This window comes from Natator depressus, chromosome 2 (assembly GCF_965152275.1).
Source record: "Natator depressus isolate rNatDep1 chromosome 2, rNatDep2.hap1, whole genome shotgun sequence".
NCBI lineage: Eukaryota > Metazoa > Chordata > Testudines > Cheloniidae > Natator > Natator depressus.
In genome coordinates this window covers 21,811,453-21,825,813 of record NC_134235.1, presented here as the reverse complement: position 1 = coordinate 21,825,813, position 14,361 = coordinate 21,811,453, and the positions used below count along the sequence as shown (strand labels likewise).

Sequence of the window (14,361 nt, the reverse complement as noted above, 5' to 3'; positions counted from 1 at the left end):
ACAGCTTTTCCTTTTTTCATTTTGACAGCCTTCAAAAACTCTTGCATTCCAGTAGAAAGCTGTCTCTACAGGTTCTTAACTTTGTTTATTCATTCCAGGTAAGGGAAAAAAATCAAAATGTAGGAACTTCTGCATGGCCTGTCTTTTGGTTTTGGCTTTTTTGTTAAATGTTGTGTAGAAGTTTGTAGCTTATTCATTTTTTAATGATAGAGCTATTAAAGACATTGTCATATTAAAAATCTCATTATTTTCTGAATTTTCATTGAAATAAGAGGGGAAAAATACCATTGTTTGGTTTTATACTTGGTATGTTATCACCGCTCTGCTCCGTATATAATCAGTTTCCCCTGTTTTGTATGGGTTTTCACAGCAAAAGGAGAGAGAGAGATTTGAAACATGCTTATAAGATCCTAAATATTATTAAGGGACTCTGGGCAAGTGTAGCCTCAGGTGCTACTTACGAATTTTCTAAATATCAAGTTGACCCATATCCCTTTTAAGAGAAATATTTTTATTTAAAACTGTCATTGTTTAGTAATGAAATCTCATGTCCTAAATTTAGCCAAGTCTGAGTGATAGATGAAACATGCTGTTAAATTCTAGTTTTAGTAGTTGAAGAAGTCTGGTGTGTTTCTTCATGTAAACAATGTAGTGATGAGTTAATGTTAAAGAGAAAATGCGTAAAACTCTTGGCTATGTTTTGGAAGACTTTTTGTTTAAGCACATTGATGTAGCATGCTTACCTTGGCATTTCCTCTACAATGCTTCAGCATTTCTACAGTTGCCATGTAAGCATCCAACTTGTTGAAATTCTATGATATGCACATGTGTATCCTCATATACAGTAGTTGACAAGTTCTTTCCTATGTCCGTTGGTACTTGTAAGGCGGTTGCAGCTGTCCCTCCATCTGTCTGGAAGGGAGGCCACACCCCTTTGCTACTAGCCCTCTGGAAGGGCACTGTTTGGGGGGAATTCACACGGGGTCTCCGCCACTTGGCGGGATAACACAGTAGTGAGTCTAGGGGCCATGGTCCTCCAACTGGCCAAGGCACCAAACAATTAGAGGGCTCTAGCCTACAATCAGGGTAGAGCAGCAATGTCTATAAGCCCTGGCCCTCAGACGGTGCGGGGCAGCAAAGAGGCTCTGGCTGGTATTCAGAACAGAGCAGTAACGAGTCTATTAGCCCAGACCCTCAAACAGGATGGGGCAGCAAGTCTATATGCCAGGCCCTCAGACAGGGCACGGCAGCAAAGTCCGGAGGCTCTGGCCTGTAGTCAGGACAGAGCAATAAGCGCAAACAGGGTGGGGCAGCAAACAGTCGGGGGTCCTGGCTCTGGCGGACCGCCAACAAACGCAGGCCTCTTGGCCTATGGTGGGGAGGCTGCCACCCCAGGGGTAGGGTGGCGGAGTCAGGTGGGCCCACATCCCCCTACCCCTACCGTGTCCCAGCCCAGGGCCCTAACAGTAGCAGAGTGGTCCGCCACTGGGTCAGTGGGGAAACCTGGCTGCAATACGCTGGCCAGCTGTCAGTCAGGAACACAACCGAACTATATTTGGCTCCCCTGGGCTACTTCCTACACTTCTGGGTCTCGGGGGTCATCGTCAGTCTCTCTGGGGTAAACAGTTAATGGTAGCCCCAACAATTCCTTGGTGTCTCCAGTGACCGGCAGCTCTGGCAGTCTGTCCAGATCTCGGGTGCTGCAGCGGTTGCTGTTGGGTCTGAACTCCAGCAGCGGAGAAGAGACGTCTTTCTCCTCTGGAGGCTCCTCTCCATCTGAGCTGGAGGGCCCTGTCTGTTCAACTGATAGCTAAGGACCCTATGATTAGGCTATTTGTTCTGAATGTCGCAGTTCCAAATTAAAAAGGCAGGGAGAAGTCAGTCACTGTCAGCAGTGCCAAATGTTGTGGACCAGATTTATTGGTTCCGTCTGATTTGGATATGTCTTCTGCGGTTCAGTCTCTGAGACCTAAGTCTGTTCCGCATTTGGCTTCATGTTTCAGGATTACAGAGTTGAGCCCCTCTCCAGCTCTGATGATTCCTAAGCCTGTCAGACCAGCACCATTGCCTGTATTAACTCCAGTGCCAATGTCTGATCAGAAGAAGACTATTATTGTGCTGGCATGCTCTCAATATGACATCTGACTGTTGGTTGGATCTGAGTGAGTGATTGCTCAGAGTGGGAAGGAAGAAGCCTTCATTGGTTCTGAGGTCTAAATCCCTTTCACCTGAAAAAGGTGTAAAATGGAAGATATTGTGAGTCTTTTCACAGAGCCATCTTTGCTTCTCCCGCCTAAGACTCCTTGAGGATTGCCAAACAGATCCTTCTTAGCTTTTAGGCATCCTCCAGTGCCGTTGCTATCTCCGGTGAGATCAATAGTGGAATAGAGGTTGAATCCACAGTTAGAAGAGGATAGAGGGAGAGTTGAAAGGTCTGAATTGTCCATATTCATGCCATCTAAGTCTGGATTTCCTCAACCTCTTGGACAGTTTCTGCTGCCTCATCCTATGTATATGTTCCCAGGTCCCAATTATTGGAGAGACTGGCAGGTCTGTGGTCTTATTGGGCTGTGCTGCAAGAGTTCTTGAGTCATCCTCCATATGGATGAAGTAGTGATATTCCAACTAATAAGGATCCGTCTTCTGGGGAATTTTTGGATCTGATTCCATCGGATCTGTCTGCAGCTCACATGGTGGTGCCTGATACTTTCTGAGTAAGAAAATGAAGAGTTACTTCCTCTTTTTGAGCATGGTTAGGTGGGTAAAGAATTTGAACTTGATATTTCACCTGATGAGCATGTTGGTGTTGCTTCTCTGTCTTCTCCTTCTGAGGATGCTTTACTATTTTATGAATTAATATATCGTATGGAATCTACTTTGAACTTGCCTTCAGTTGCTGTGGAAGTGGCATCACATCCAGTATTTGACATTCTTGGTGGTCCTTTCAGGAAGGGGATGTTTTTACCTATGTTGGAAGGTTTCTTGCAACCTGCTAAAGCAGTTTGGGCTACCCCTGCTTCTTGTCAGCTTATCTTTAAGAAAACTGACAAATTCTCTGAAATACTGCATGAGGCGTGTTCATATTTTCATATTCACCTGTGCCAAATTCCCTGCTGGTTGCAGCAGCCAGTAATAGCTTCAGGTCTGATTAGGCCTGTTTGACTCCAGATAGGAGAGAGGGAGAAAAGGTGGGGTTTTTGTTTGGTTTTTTTGTTTTAGTGATTTAGGGTGACTAATTACCTGGCAGTAAATAACTTGTGCAAGGGTTACCAGATGATCAGAGGAGATCATCTCAGGGAGAACAGGGGTTTCAAAAGACAGATCCTAAATGACCAAAGGAGTTAGTGAATAGGAGCAGCAAACGGGAATTTTGTGAGGGAGTTTAGAGAGGGAGTGTAAGAGGCAGCTACATGTAACAAACCTACTCTAAACTTAGCCCAATTCTCCCCCTGCCCCAAATAAAACCAAAAACCCTGCAAGAGTAAATATAATGCAGGCAGAAATCCAGCAGCAGAGTGGAGGCTATGCAGTTTATTGCACTGAATGCAGCATGTATGAATATCTGTCTTGTGGGCAAGTGGCATTTTTGTGCAAGCAGCTCGTGGGCCTCGGAGACACTGTAGAGACACTTGAGGCCAGAGCGGCTGAACTGGAAGAGCTAAGGGAGATGGAAGTACACAGAGGAGACTTTCAGGGACACAGTAGAACAGTCCCACTCCCAGTCTGACAGCCTTTGTGCTGTTGAGGAGGATGAAAGTCTGAGTGGAGGAGAACATCTGGAGCCAAGGGAAACAATCCCTTAGTTAGGACGCTCCTTCCAGATGGTGTCATGGTATCCTCTTGCACTGAGGACACCCCTCCTAGGGAGAGATCCTGAGTTACTAGGAAGAGCCAGGTAATAGCAATTCAATTATTAGAAATATAGATAGTTGGGTTTGTGATGACCAGGAGAACCACATGATAAATTGTCTGCCAAGTGCAAAGTTGTAGATCTCCTGAGACATCTAGACAGACTTAAGGGGAGGAGCCAGTGGTTGTGATACACATAGGTACCGCTGACAAAGGGAAAGATAGGAGAGAGGTCTTGGAAGCCAAATTTAGGCTGCTAGATAAGAAATTAAAGTCCAGGACCTCCATGGTAGCATTCTCTGAAATCTTTCCAGTTCCATGCTCAGGCTGGAAATATAGGCAGAACTGCAGGGTCTCAATGGATGAAGACAGTGGTGTAGTGAGGGCAGTTTTAAGTTTATTAAACCCCTTTATTAGAAACTAGGGAACTTTTGGGGAAAGGAGGAGTCTATACAAGAAGGATGGGCTCCACCTAAATCCAGATGGAAGCAGATTGTTGTCATGTAAAATTAAAAAGGTTGTAGAAGACTTTTTTTTTTTTTAAACTAAGAGCTGGGGGAAAACTGACAGGTGCACAGCAGCATATGATTTGGGGAGGAGACATCCCTTAGAGATAAATTTATTAAAGGGGAAACTCTATATCCTAGTAAAGAGGGTAGGAAAGAAGTTGGTAAAATGGATGTAGGAACTAGTGAGGAACAATCAAATGTAAGAGTCCCATTGAAATAGAACACATGAAGTTAAGCAACTGAATATTGACAAAATGTAAAAGTGCTTCTATATAAATCCTTGAAGTCTAAATACTGAGATAGGTGAACTGGAGTGCCTGGTATTAAATGAGGATATGGATTGTGACAAAGTTCCTCCTCTACCTTGGTGGGTCTTGCGCTTATTGGTGGATTTGCTCGCCTTGGAGCTTCACAGCAGCCCTCAGCTTGGCTGTTTTTCTGAACCCGCAGTCCAGGTCGACTCCTTCTGTGTCTGACCAGGAGTTGGGAGGATTTGGGGGGAACCTGGGCCCACCCTCTACTCCGGGTTCCAGCCCAGGGCCTTGTGGAATGCAGCTGTCTAGAGTGCCTCCTGGAACAGCTGTGCCCAACTCCCTGGGCTACTTCCCCATGGCCTCCTCCCAACACCTTCTTTATCCTCACCATAGGACCTTCCTCCTGGTGTCTGATAATGCTTGTACACCTCAGTCCGCGTTCTCACTCTCAGCTCCTAGTGCCTCTTGCTCCCAGCTCCTCACACGCACACCACAAACAGAAGTGAGCTCCTTTTTAAAACCCAGGTGCTCAGATTAGCCTGCCTTAATTGATTCTACCAGCTTCTTGATTGGCTGCAGGTGTTCTAATCAGCCTGTCTTAATTGTCTCCAGAAGGTTCCTGATTGTTCTGGAACCTTCCCTGTTACCTTACCCAGTGAAAAGGGACCTTCTTAGCCTGGGGCTAATATATCTGCCTTCTATTACTCTCCTGTAGCCATCTGGCCCGACCCTGTCACAGGATATAATAGGCAACATGGAAACTTGGTGGAATGAGGATAATCAATGGGACACCATTATAGCATGGTACCAAATATATAGGAATGACCAAATAGGTCACGCTGGTGAGGGATTTCAGAGTGGTAGCCGTGTTAGTCTGTATCAGCAAAAAAAAAACCTGAGGAGTACTTGTGGCACCTTAGAGACTAAAATTTATTTGGGCATAAGCTTTCGTGGGCTAAAACCCACTTCATCGGATGCATGCAGTGGAAAATACAGTAGGAAGATATATATACAGAGAGAACATGAAACAATGGGTGTTGCCATACCAACCGTAACAAGACCAATTAATTAAGGTGGGCTATTATCAGCAAGAGAAAAAAAACCAAAAACCTTTTGTAGTGATAATCAGGATGGCCCATTTCAAACAGCTGATTATCACTACAAAAGGTTTTGGTTTTTTTCCCTCCTACTGATAATAGCCCACCTTAATTAATTGGTCTTGTTACGGTTGGTTGGCAACACCCATTGTTTCATGTTCTCGCTGTATATATATCTTCCTACTCTATTTTCCACTGCATGCATCCGATGAAGTGGGTTTTAGCCCATGAAAGCTTATGCCAAAATAAATTTTAGTCTCTAAGGTGCCACAAGTACTCCTCAGGTTTTTTTTTTTTTACTGGTGAGGGAGTGGCACTATATGTAAAGGAAGCATAGTCAAATATAGTAATCTTAAATGAATCAAACTGTACCATAGAATCTCTATGGACACAAATTCTGTGCTTGAACAATAAGAGTATAGCAATATAATATACTACTGATCACCTGACCAGGATGGTGACAGTGAAGAATGGCTACAGAGGCAAAAAACACAATAATAATGGGGGATTTCAGCTATCCTTAGAATGACTGTCTATATGTCACCTCAGGAAGGGATGCAAAGAAAATTTCTAGACACCGTAAATGACTGCTGCGTGGAGCAGCTTGTCCTGGAATCTGCAAGGGGAGAGGCAATTCTTGATTTAGACAAGCACAGGATCTGATCCAAAAGATGAATATGGCTGAAGCACTCAGTATTAGTGATCATAATGTAATTAAATTTAACATCCTGGTAGGGAGAAAAATACTAAAGAAACCCACACAATACCATTTAACTTCAAAAAGAGGAACTACACAAAAATGACGAAGCCAGTTAAATTGATTTGCCCTTTGCTGGCCGGACCTTGTTCTCAGACAAGAGTGACAACACTTAGCACTCCTGTAAGAATTCTAGGGCTTGTCTTAAACATGTTTCTATTGGGGAAATCTGCAAGGCTGCTACCTGAAGTCAGTCCATACGTTTACTAAACATTATGCTTTGGATTTGGCTTCAAGAGAGGATGCTAGATTTGGTAGAGCAGTTATTTAATTAGGACTGTGTTCCCTCCTCCTGAGTTTACAGTATCACTTGCCAAACTTCCCATAAGTGGGAATATGCAGAGCCGCTCGAAGGAGAAATTAAGGTTATTTACTAATAACCAGAGTTCTTCAAGATGTCTCTGCATATTCACACATCCCACACACAATTTCTCAGAGTCCTATCCTGGTTTCTCTGGGTCAGCCTCAGAAAGAACTAAGGCAGTAAAGTGCCAGTGACCCCTTTTATAGCCTCGCCCTCGGAACATTCAAAAGTGAGGAGAGGGCGCATGTGTGTTCCAACAGGCACTGCTTGGAGAAGGTTCTACTGTTAGGCTGCACTGGTTGGCGCATTATCCATAAATCCATCATCTCATAGACTCCTAGGCTTTAAGGCCAGAAGGAACCATCGTGATCATCTAGTCTGACCTGCACATTTCAGGCCACAGAACCTCATCCACCCACTCCTGTAATAGATTCATAACCTTTGACTGAGTTACTGAATTCCTCAAATCATGATTTAAAGATACAGAGAATCCACCATTTACTCTCGTTCAAATGAGCAAGTGACCTATGCCCCATGCTGCAGAAGAAGGCAACCCCCCACCCCCAGGGTCTCTGCCAGTCTGACTTGGGAGGAAATTTCTTCCTGACAGAAAGATGGTGATCAGTTAGACCCTGAGCATGTCGACGAGACCCACCAGCCAGATACCTGGAAAGAATTCACTGTAGTAACTCAGAGCCCTCCCCATCTAAAGTTCTGTCTCCATCTGTTGGAGATGTTTGCTACTAGAAGTTGTAGATGGGCCATGTGCCACTGTAGGCAACCTGAAAGAACTCCAGGTAAGTAACCTCAAGTAAGTAACCTTCATTTCTTCTTGAAGCAGATTCCTCCTGGAGTGTCAAACAGTAGTTCCAACTAGGCGCATTAAATTAGCTTCAGCCCAGACACAGATGGCAGCAGTGCAAGTAGTCTTTGAGGTCCTTTGGGAACTTGCAGCACACATGAGAAGATTGATACTGGTGAACTGACTTAATGTGCTGATGGACAAAGTAGAGTTTATGATTTTCAGAGCACTGAAATTCCTTTTGTGAAGAAAGCCTATTTGGATTAGATACCTGTTTCTTAGACTGAAGAGGTATTGAACTCCTACACAAGCCTTGCTTTAAACTCATTAGAAAAGGAAGAGAAGGAGCTTTTTGCTTAATTCAAATGTCCTGTGATGTAATTCCAACATACATAGCATTTCAGAAGATAAAATTTGAAGACCAAACATGAAGGATCTTAACATTCTAAATTTTGTATCCATATGCAAGGAGCACTTGAAACTAGCAAGAACTAGAAGGGGGTACTAAATGATGGAGATTATTATCTGGTGGTGTAATCAGAAATCGGTAGAATGATCCACATATCTGGCATGTAAAGTACAAATGGTTTTGTATTTATAAAATACATTGCACCTGAAATCATATAAAGCTATAATACATAATGAGAGAGATGTGGGGGTGTGCTAGGGAGTTTAGTGATGAAATACTTTTGGGTAAGGATTCCAGGAATGAAAAAGTGGAAGTGACTACAACCCCCCTGCCCCCCACCTCTTCACGCTAATCAGAATGTGAGAAATAAATATATCTACACATGCATTGTTATTTAAATGCCAACAATGTGTTTCTTATACAAATTATCAAGGATGATGTGGTTCCTGCTCTGATGAGTGTATAGTCTTAAATAGCCAATACAAATCAGGTAAGAGGTGCAAAACTGACAGAGAAGGGTTCTATCTTAGAATGACTTTTGATTGGTGAGACACGATGAATTTAATGAAATGGAGCAGCATTACTAATGGGCTTTGTGGAAATGGTTTAGAGGTGTTTGAATGAGAGAGGGTGATCATCTTACTTTTGAGGGTGTTCCCAGTATAGATGGCAGTCTGGAAAAAAAGAAAGCCTAAGGATAAGAGTAGGAGACAAATATAAAGAGTCTGCCTTGCAGAGGAACAACATACAGAAATCCCAAGAAGTACAGTTCCTTGGACTTCCTTATGTTTCCTTGCAGGGCAGATGGCTCTCAAGGGCCTGAAGGTAAGTTTCATGCAAGATGGGAAGGGAGCACAATTTTGTAAAGATTATTAGACTCTGACACTAGGGCAAACACCAGCTTCAGCTATGTTTTCAGTGTCTAGTTAAATGGAATTACTAGTAAATGGAGTTCTCATTGAAGTTTTTTTTAATTCTACTTTGGATTTTTCCAAAAGCCGTCTTGGACCCAAGAGAGTTTGTATGTAGACATAGCAGAAGAGTCAATTAACTCCTGACACGTTCTGTGGCACATGCACCCACCTGTATAAAAATTCAAAACTTCAGTGGTTGAAAGTAGCTTTCATAGAACCTCCAGAATGCAGATCTGTGGCTTAAATGAGTCAATAGAACTCCAGTTTTAGTACTAAACCACCTTAGAATCATAGACTTTAAGGTCAGAAAGGACCATTATGATCATCTAGTCTGACCTCCTGCACAACCAGGCCACAGAATCTCACCCACCCACTCCTGTAACAAACCCCTGACCTATGTATGAGCTATTGAAGTCCTCAACTCGTGGTTTAAAGACTTCAAGGTACAGAGAATCCTCCAGCAAGTGACCCGTGCCTCATGCTGCAGAGGAAGGTGAAAAACCCCCAGGGCCTCTGCCAATCTGCTCTGGGGGAAAATTCCTTCCCAACCCCAAATATGGCGATCAGCTAAACCCTAAGCATGTGGGCAAGACTCACCAGCCAGACACCCAGGAAAGAATTCTCTGTAGTAACTCATCCCATCCTATCTAGCGTCCCATCACAGGCCATTGGGCATATTTACCACTAATAGTCAAAGATCAATTAATTGCCAAAATTAGGCTATCCCATCATACCATCCCCTCCTTAAACTTACTGAGCTTAGTCTTGAAGCCAGATATGTCCTTTGTTGGTCCTTTGTTCCTATTTTAAAACATTGTATTTTTCCCTTTGTCTTTAGGAAGGTATTTCAACACTGGATCTGCTCTCTGACACCAATTCAAGTTTGTTTTCACAACCTACTTCTGCTGACATGGGTGTTCCACTTCCTGCCAAGAATCTAATGTTCAAAGAAGGCATGTTATCCGAATGGAATGGACAGTCCCCGTCACCAGTTCTTATTGCAAACGTACTTAAAGAACAAATCCAATAGTTTGGTTTCACCGTGCATTGCTCACTTAATGCCTTTTTTCTTTGTCTATTACAATTAATTTATACTGCCAACCACTAAGAAGTGCTTTGCTGCTGCAGCATAACCCACATTAAAGTAGTGTTTTTAAGTGTGTTGTGTTGCAGTACTGGGGAAACACACTGTATACAACTTGTTATTCATTGGCGCATTTCCGGCCGCAACAGAGAGCTCTTCAGCTATCAGCGCTATATTTGTATCTTGGGATAATCGCTATTTCTTTTATAATTCTAAACACACCTTTTTTAGGCTTTCTGGTTATTGTTAAATTTCTATGCTGTCACCACAAAATTGCAATAGTGATTTGATATGTTCATTGCTCATATATAAATCCTGTTTAGTTTTGTATTTTATTACTGAATTCTGTTTATAAGTAAGAGATTTGGCTCTGGAAAGGCTTTCAGTAGTGTTCAAATAGTAAAAATCTGGTATCATGGTGGTATTATGGGGCACTAAGAATTGTTGCCGATGTCTGTATATTATGTAGGTCAGCCTGATGATGATGAAGTTTTGGTTTGGTAAATCAACATAACAATAATGAATTGACACTTTCTATGAGGTCTTAAGTTTTGAAGACATAAAATCCTACTGATGCCTCTAGGAAATCTTGGAAAAAGATTGGGTCAATTTCATCCTCTGTGTAATTTCATGGAGAGCAATAGAATTGCACCAGGGATTAATTTGGTTCCCTCTGTTCCTAGAAAGCTGTTTATGTATATATTAGTGTGTTTCTTTTGTCCCTTGTTTTATTGGAGCACTTACATGAAACTAGGATCTTTGCGCCTTAAGCATGTTTGCTTCTGTCACATGCAGTGTTGTTGGACCCAGGATATTAGACACACAAGGTGGGTGAGGTAATATCTTTTATTGAAGCAACTTCTGTTGGTGAGAGACGCAAGCATTTGAGCTTACACAGAGTAGACCTAAAGAAGAGCAGTATGTAAGCTTGTGTGTCTCACGAACGAAAGTTGCTCCAAAAAAAGAGATTACCTCACCCACCTTGTCTTTGCTTCTGTCACTTATTCCTCACCGGAAGCTGTTCGTTTATGTTTGTAACGTCGCTGTGGAAAAGAGTGATGTCACAAACCAAACATGTTAATGGCAGAATAAACAGTTGGAGAAGACTTAATGCTAATAGAACAAAGCTTTTGGTTTTTATGTGGGTGTCCTCAATAAAGAAAAAATGCAGAAAAAAGTGCCGAAAATCTATAGGCAGATGTATTTCTTTAAACAGTTCTTTTAAGTTTTCCTTAAGCCATCAACTACTCATGACAAATATCAACTTAATCATTTCTAGGTTTAGAAGGCTTCCTCCCTAGAGGGGGGAGGAATTTGTGCAGTGTTACTTCATTTTAGTTTATACTAACTCTGCAAGGTGGTTTCCTGCCCGTTTAAATACATCGTATCCAGTTAAACATACCAGGAAAACAACCAGTATGTAGAATATTTTGAAGATTAGTGTCTAAAAATTTCTGATGACTTTTTGTTTACTGGAATTCATTCATATATTATCTTTAAAATGAAATTGAACCATGCTGTCAGCAGCTGCCTGCAGTTTAAGCAATTATTGGACCAAGAACCTGTGCAACATGCCGTGCTGGGAATTGTACATGGTAAATGTAGTAATGTTCAATTTTTGTATTTGTTTGATAAGAGGGTAAGAAGAAAATATTTGATGTGATATATGTTTTAAAAGGGTGGGGGGAAGCACCCTAATGTGATAGAACAGTGATTTGAATTAGAATGGAATCTTCAGTTATTTCCTTATTTCTCACTTGGTTAACATTCCTATTAAATGTAAATGTGGCGCTTTCTCTCCGGCTGAGAAACTGGAGGTTGTAAGTACTTCAGCATGGTCAGTGCAATGCTCTTCTCAAGTTTGTCTCTTCTCCTTTTATATTTTACCAGTAGCAGTTGAACTTGCTTATTCTGCACATATTACAGAGCTTGACTTCATGTGTTGATTAGTGTGTACGCTACAATAAAAAAGGTTGACTTTTTTTTTATTGGACATGTACAAATTGTCCGTATTTTTAAATTGATACTGGTTGTCTTATTGCCTTCAAAGGAAATTAAAAAGAAAAAATAGGAATGCTACATGTTCTTTATGGATATTAGTAAGGGGGGAAATAGCATAGAAAACAGACCATAGTCTGATCTGTCTGAGAATTAATATCCTACATGAAGAGACATTAATCCACCGTCTAACACAGTGAAGGGACCTATACTGAAGGTGATGCTTTACATTTTCAGTATCGTAGGCATTATTTGAAATACTGCAGTGAGCTTTTGTAGTTTAGCTAGCAGCAAACTTTATATCGGCTGTCACCTGTACATTGTATATATACAGATATGTACAATTATGGTAGCTCATGTAAAAGTCTGTCGTCTGCAACCTCAAAATTAATGGAAGAATTTTTTTAAAACTTGTTTTTAATTCTCCACTATTATTGGCTTAAATATTCATACTTGGATACCTAAAGTTAGGCTTCTAAATAAAAGTAGCCTGGTTAGCAGAATTGCTGAATACCTACAAATCTGACAGTTAACAATAAGAGCTGCAGGTACTTGGCAGCTTTTCAAAATTAAGCTACTCCTATTTAGGTGCTTTAAGATGGATTTAGAAGCCTAACTATAGACCCACAGACTTGGAAATTTTACTGAATAGGTGACTACCAAAGAAAGACCTTAAACTATCATAAACTCAACTGCAACTGTAATACTGGGTATGGTCCAGAGGCTTTATTCAAAGTACAACATTTTGTTTTAAATGCGGTGTAAACAACGGCAAGACCTCCATTCAGACCAAAATAATCTTTTGATATTGTTATTAAGAATAAAGACAATATAACTTTTTTCTTCAAATGATTTATTAATTGTGGAAAATCAAGTTAATAATATTTTAAATTTATTTTAGGCATCTACCTTCCAAGAAGTCTATTAAGTTAAAGAAAAAAGTGGTTTGTTTTGTGCTTTGGGAATAGTTCGGTCAACCTAAGCAGTATTTTAGCTGGATTTATCTTGAGATACAGGAGCCAACTAACAAGATTTCATTGTGGTTTCTATCACACAATGGTTCAAAAATTCTTTCTGGCATTGTTCTCAAACCTTTTTTTCTTTTCTTGTTCAGTGTTTCTAACACAGTTTGTATTCTGAAGGTTTTCAAGTACAACTGTAACTCAATACAGTTGATTTTTTTTCTTGTATGACATTGTTAATAGTATATATTGAAATGTACAAAAATTTGTGTTCAGTTAAATTATTGGCACATGTAAGAAATGTTTACAAATAAAATGTGTTGTAGATCAAAACACGGCAAAATGCTTTTGCCTTTCAGGTGTGTTTCTTCTGGACTTGGCAGTAAAATGTGGCACTTATGGATTGAAGGACCATTAACCAATTATAGTAATCTCCATAATATATTATCAGAGTATCTCCGGCAATATCTTGCTACTGTATCTTGTAGTAGCAAAATCTTCAGACATTTAGTTTTATCAGAAGATAAGTTCAGTCATTGCAATATCTTTCCTCCTAAACCCTCTTCTCCATTGGTTCTCAGAGAGATGATCATGGAGCATAAAAACTGCACCCTGTAGCTCCCCATCCAGCCATGATTCTTCCATGAAGAGCCAAAGAACTTCCTGAGACCCAGCTTTGGCCCCATATCCTCCTTTAATTTGCCCCCAGAAAAGACACTAACTTAAGGCATCATTGAGCTCTCAAATTAGGATTCTGATCAGCAAAGCACTTACGCGTGGGTGTAAATTTAGGCAATGAGACTACTCACATAGTTTAGTATCCTGGTGACTCAGGGCATCAGCAAAGCACTTAAAAACATGCTTAATTCCCACTGACTTCACTTCATACTTAAAATTAAGGGGATAATACCAAGTACACTCAGAGTCAGCTTTGAAGAGTACAGAAAATGTTGAAATTATTACACAACTAAGTATTCAGGCGTGAATCTTTTTTTTTTTTTTAAGTGCTGATTCAGGCCAATAAGTAACTATCACATTATAGAATCTCAGCACTCTGGTACTTGAATCCAGTTGCAAACCCTTCCAAAAAGCTCAGGCTGGTATTTGACTTTTAGAAAGTTGACCTGTGTTCTTGAATATAGGAAAGCTGTTGACCTTTTCCTTAGTTATGGAAGAAGAGAAATGAGATTCCTGCTTCATTAAAGTAATCCTCTTTGATCCTTTCTGAACTCTGTTTTATAGCAGAATGGCAATTACAAAGAAACAAGCAAAAACATTCATAAGTGTTTTAGGTCTGCTCACATTAAATCTCTTCACTTCACTTTACCACTCTTCAAGAAGTAAAAGAATAAAACACCAAATAAATTTGCACATTCTATGTATTGCATATGTCAAGCATTCACCTGTTTGCTATTGTACATC

The 14,361-nt window shown here is 40.9% G+C and overlaps 1 protein-coding gene across 1 annotated transcript in view; it reads left to right on the top strand.

Moving 5' to 3' along the window:
• The window catches only part of FAM91A1 (family with sequence similarity 91 member A1), a 59,869-nt gene extending 46,612 nt beyond the window's left edge, over nucleotides 1-13,257 (top strand). Inside the window, exons 23-24 of the mRNA XM_074943884.1 lie at nucleotides 29-98; nucleotides 9,734-13,257. Coding sequence (XP_074799985.1) covers nucleotides 29-98; nucleotides 9,734-9,925 — 262 coding nt within the window. The 3' untranslated portion in view covers nucleotides 9,926-13,257. The remainder of the gene's footprint in view (nucleotides 1-28; nucleotides 99-9,733) is intronic.
• The last annotated feature ends 1,104 nt before the right edge of the window (nucleotides 13,258-14,361 follow it).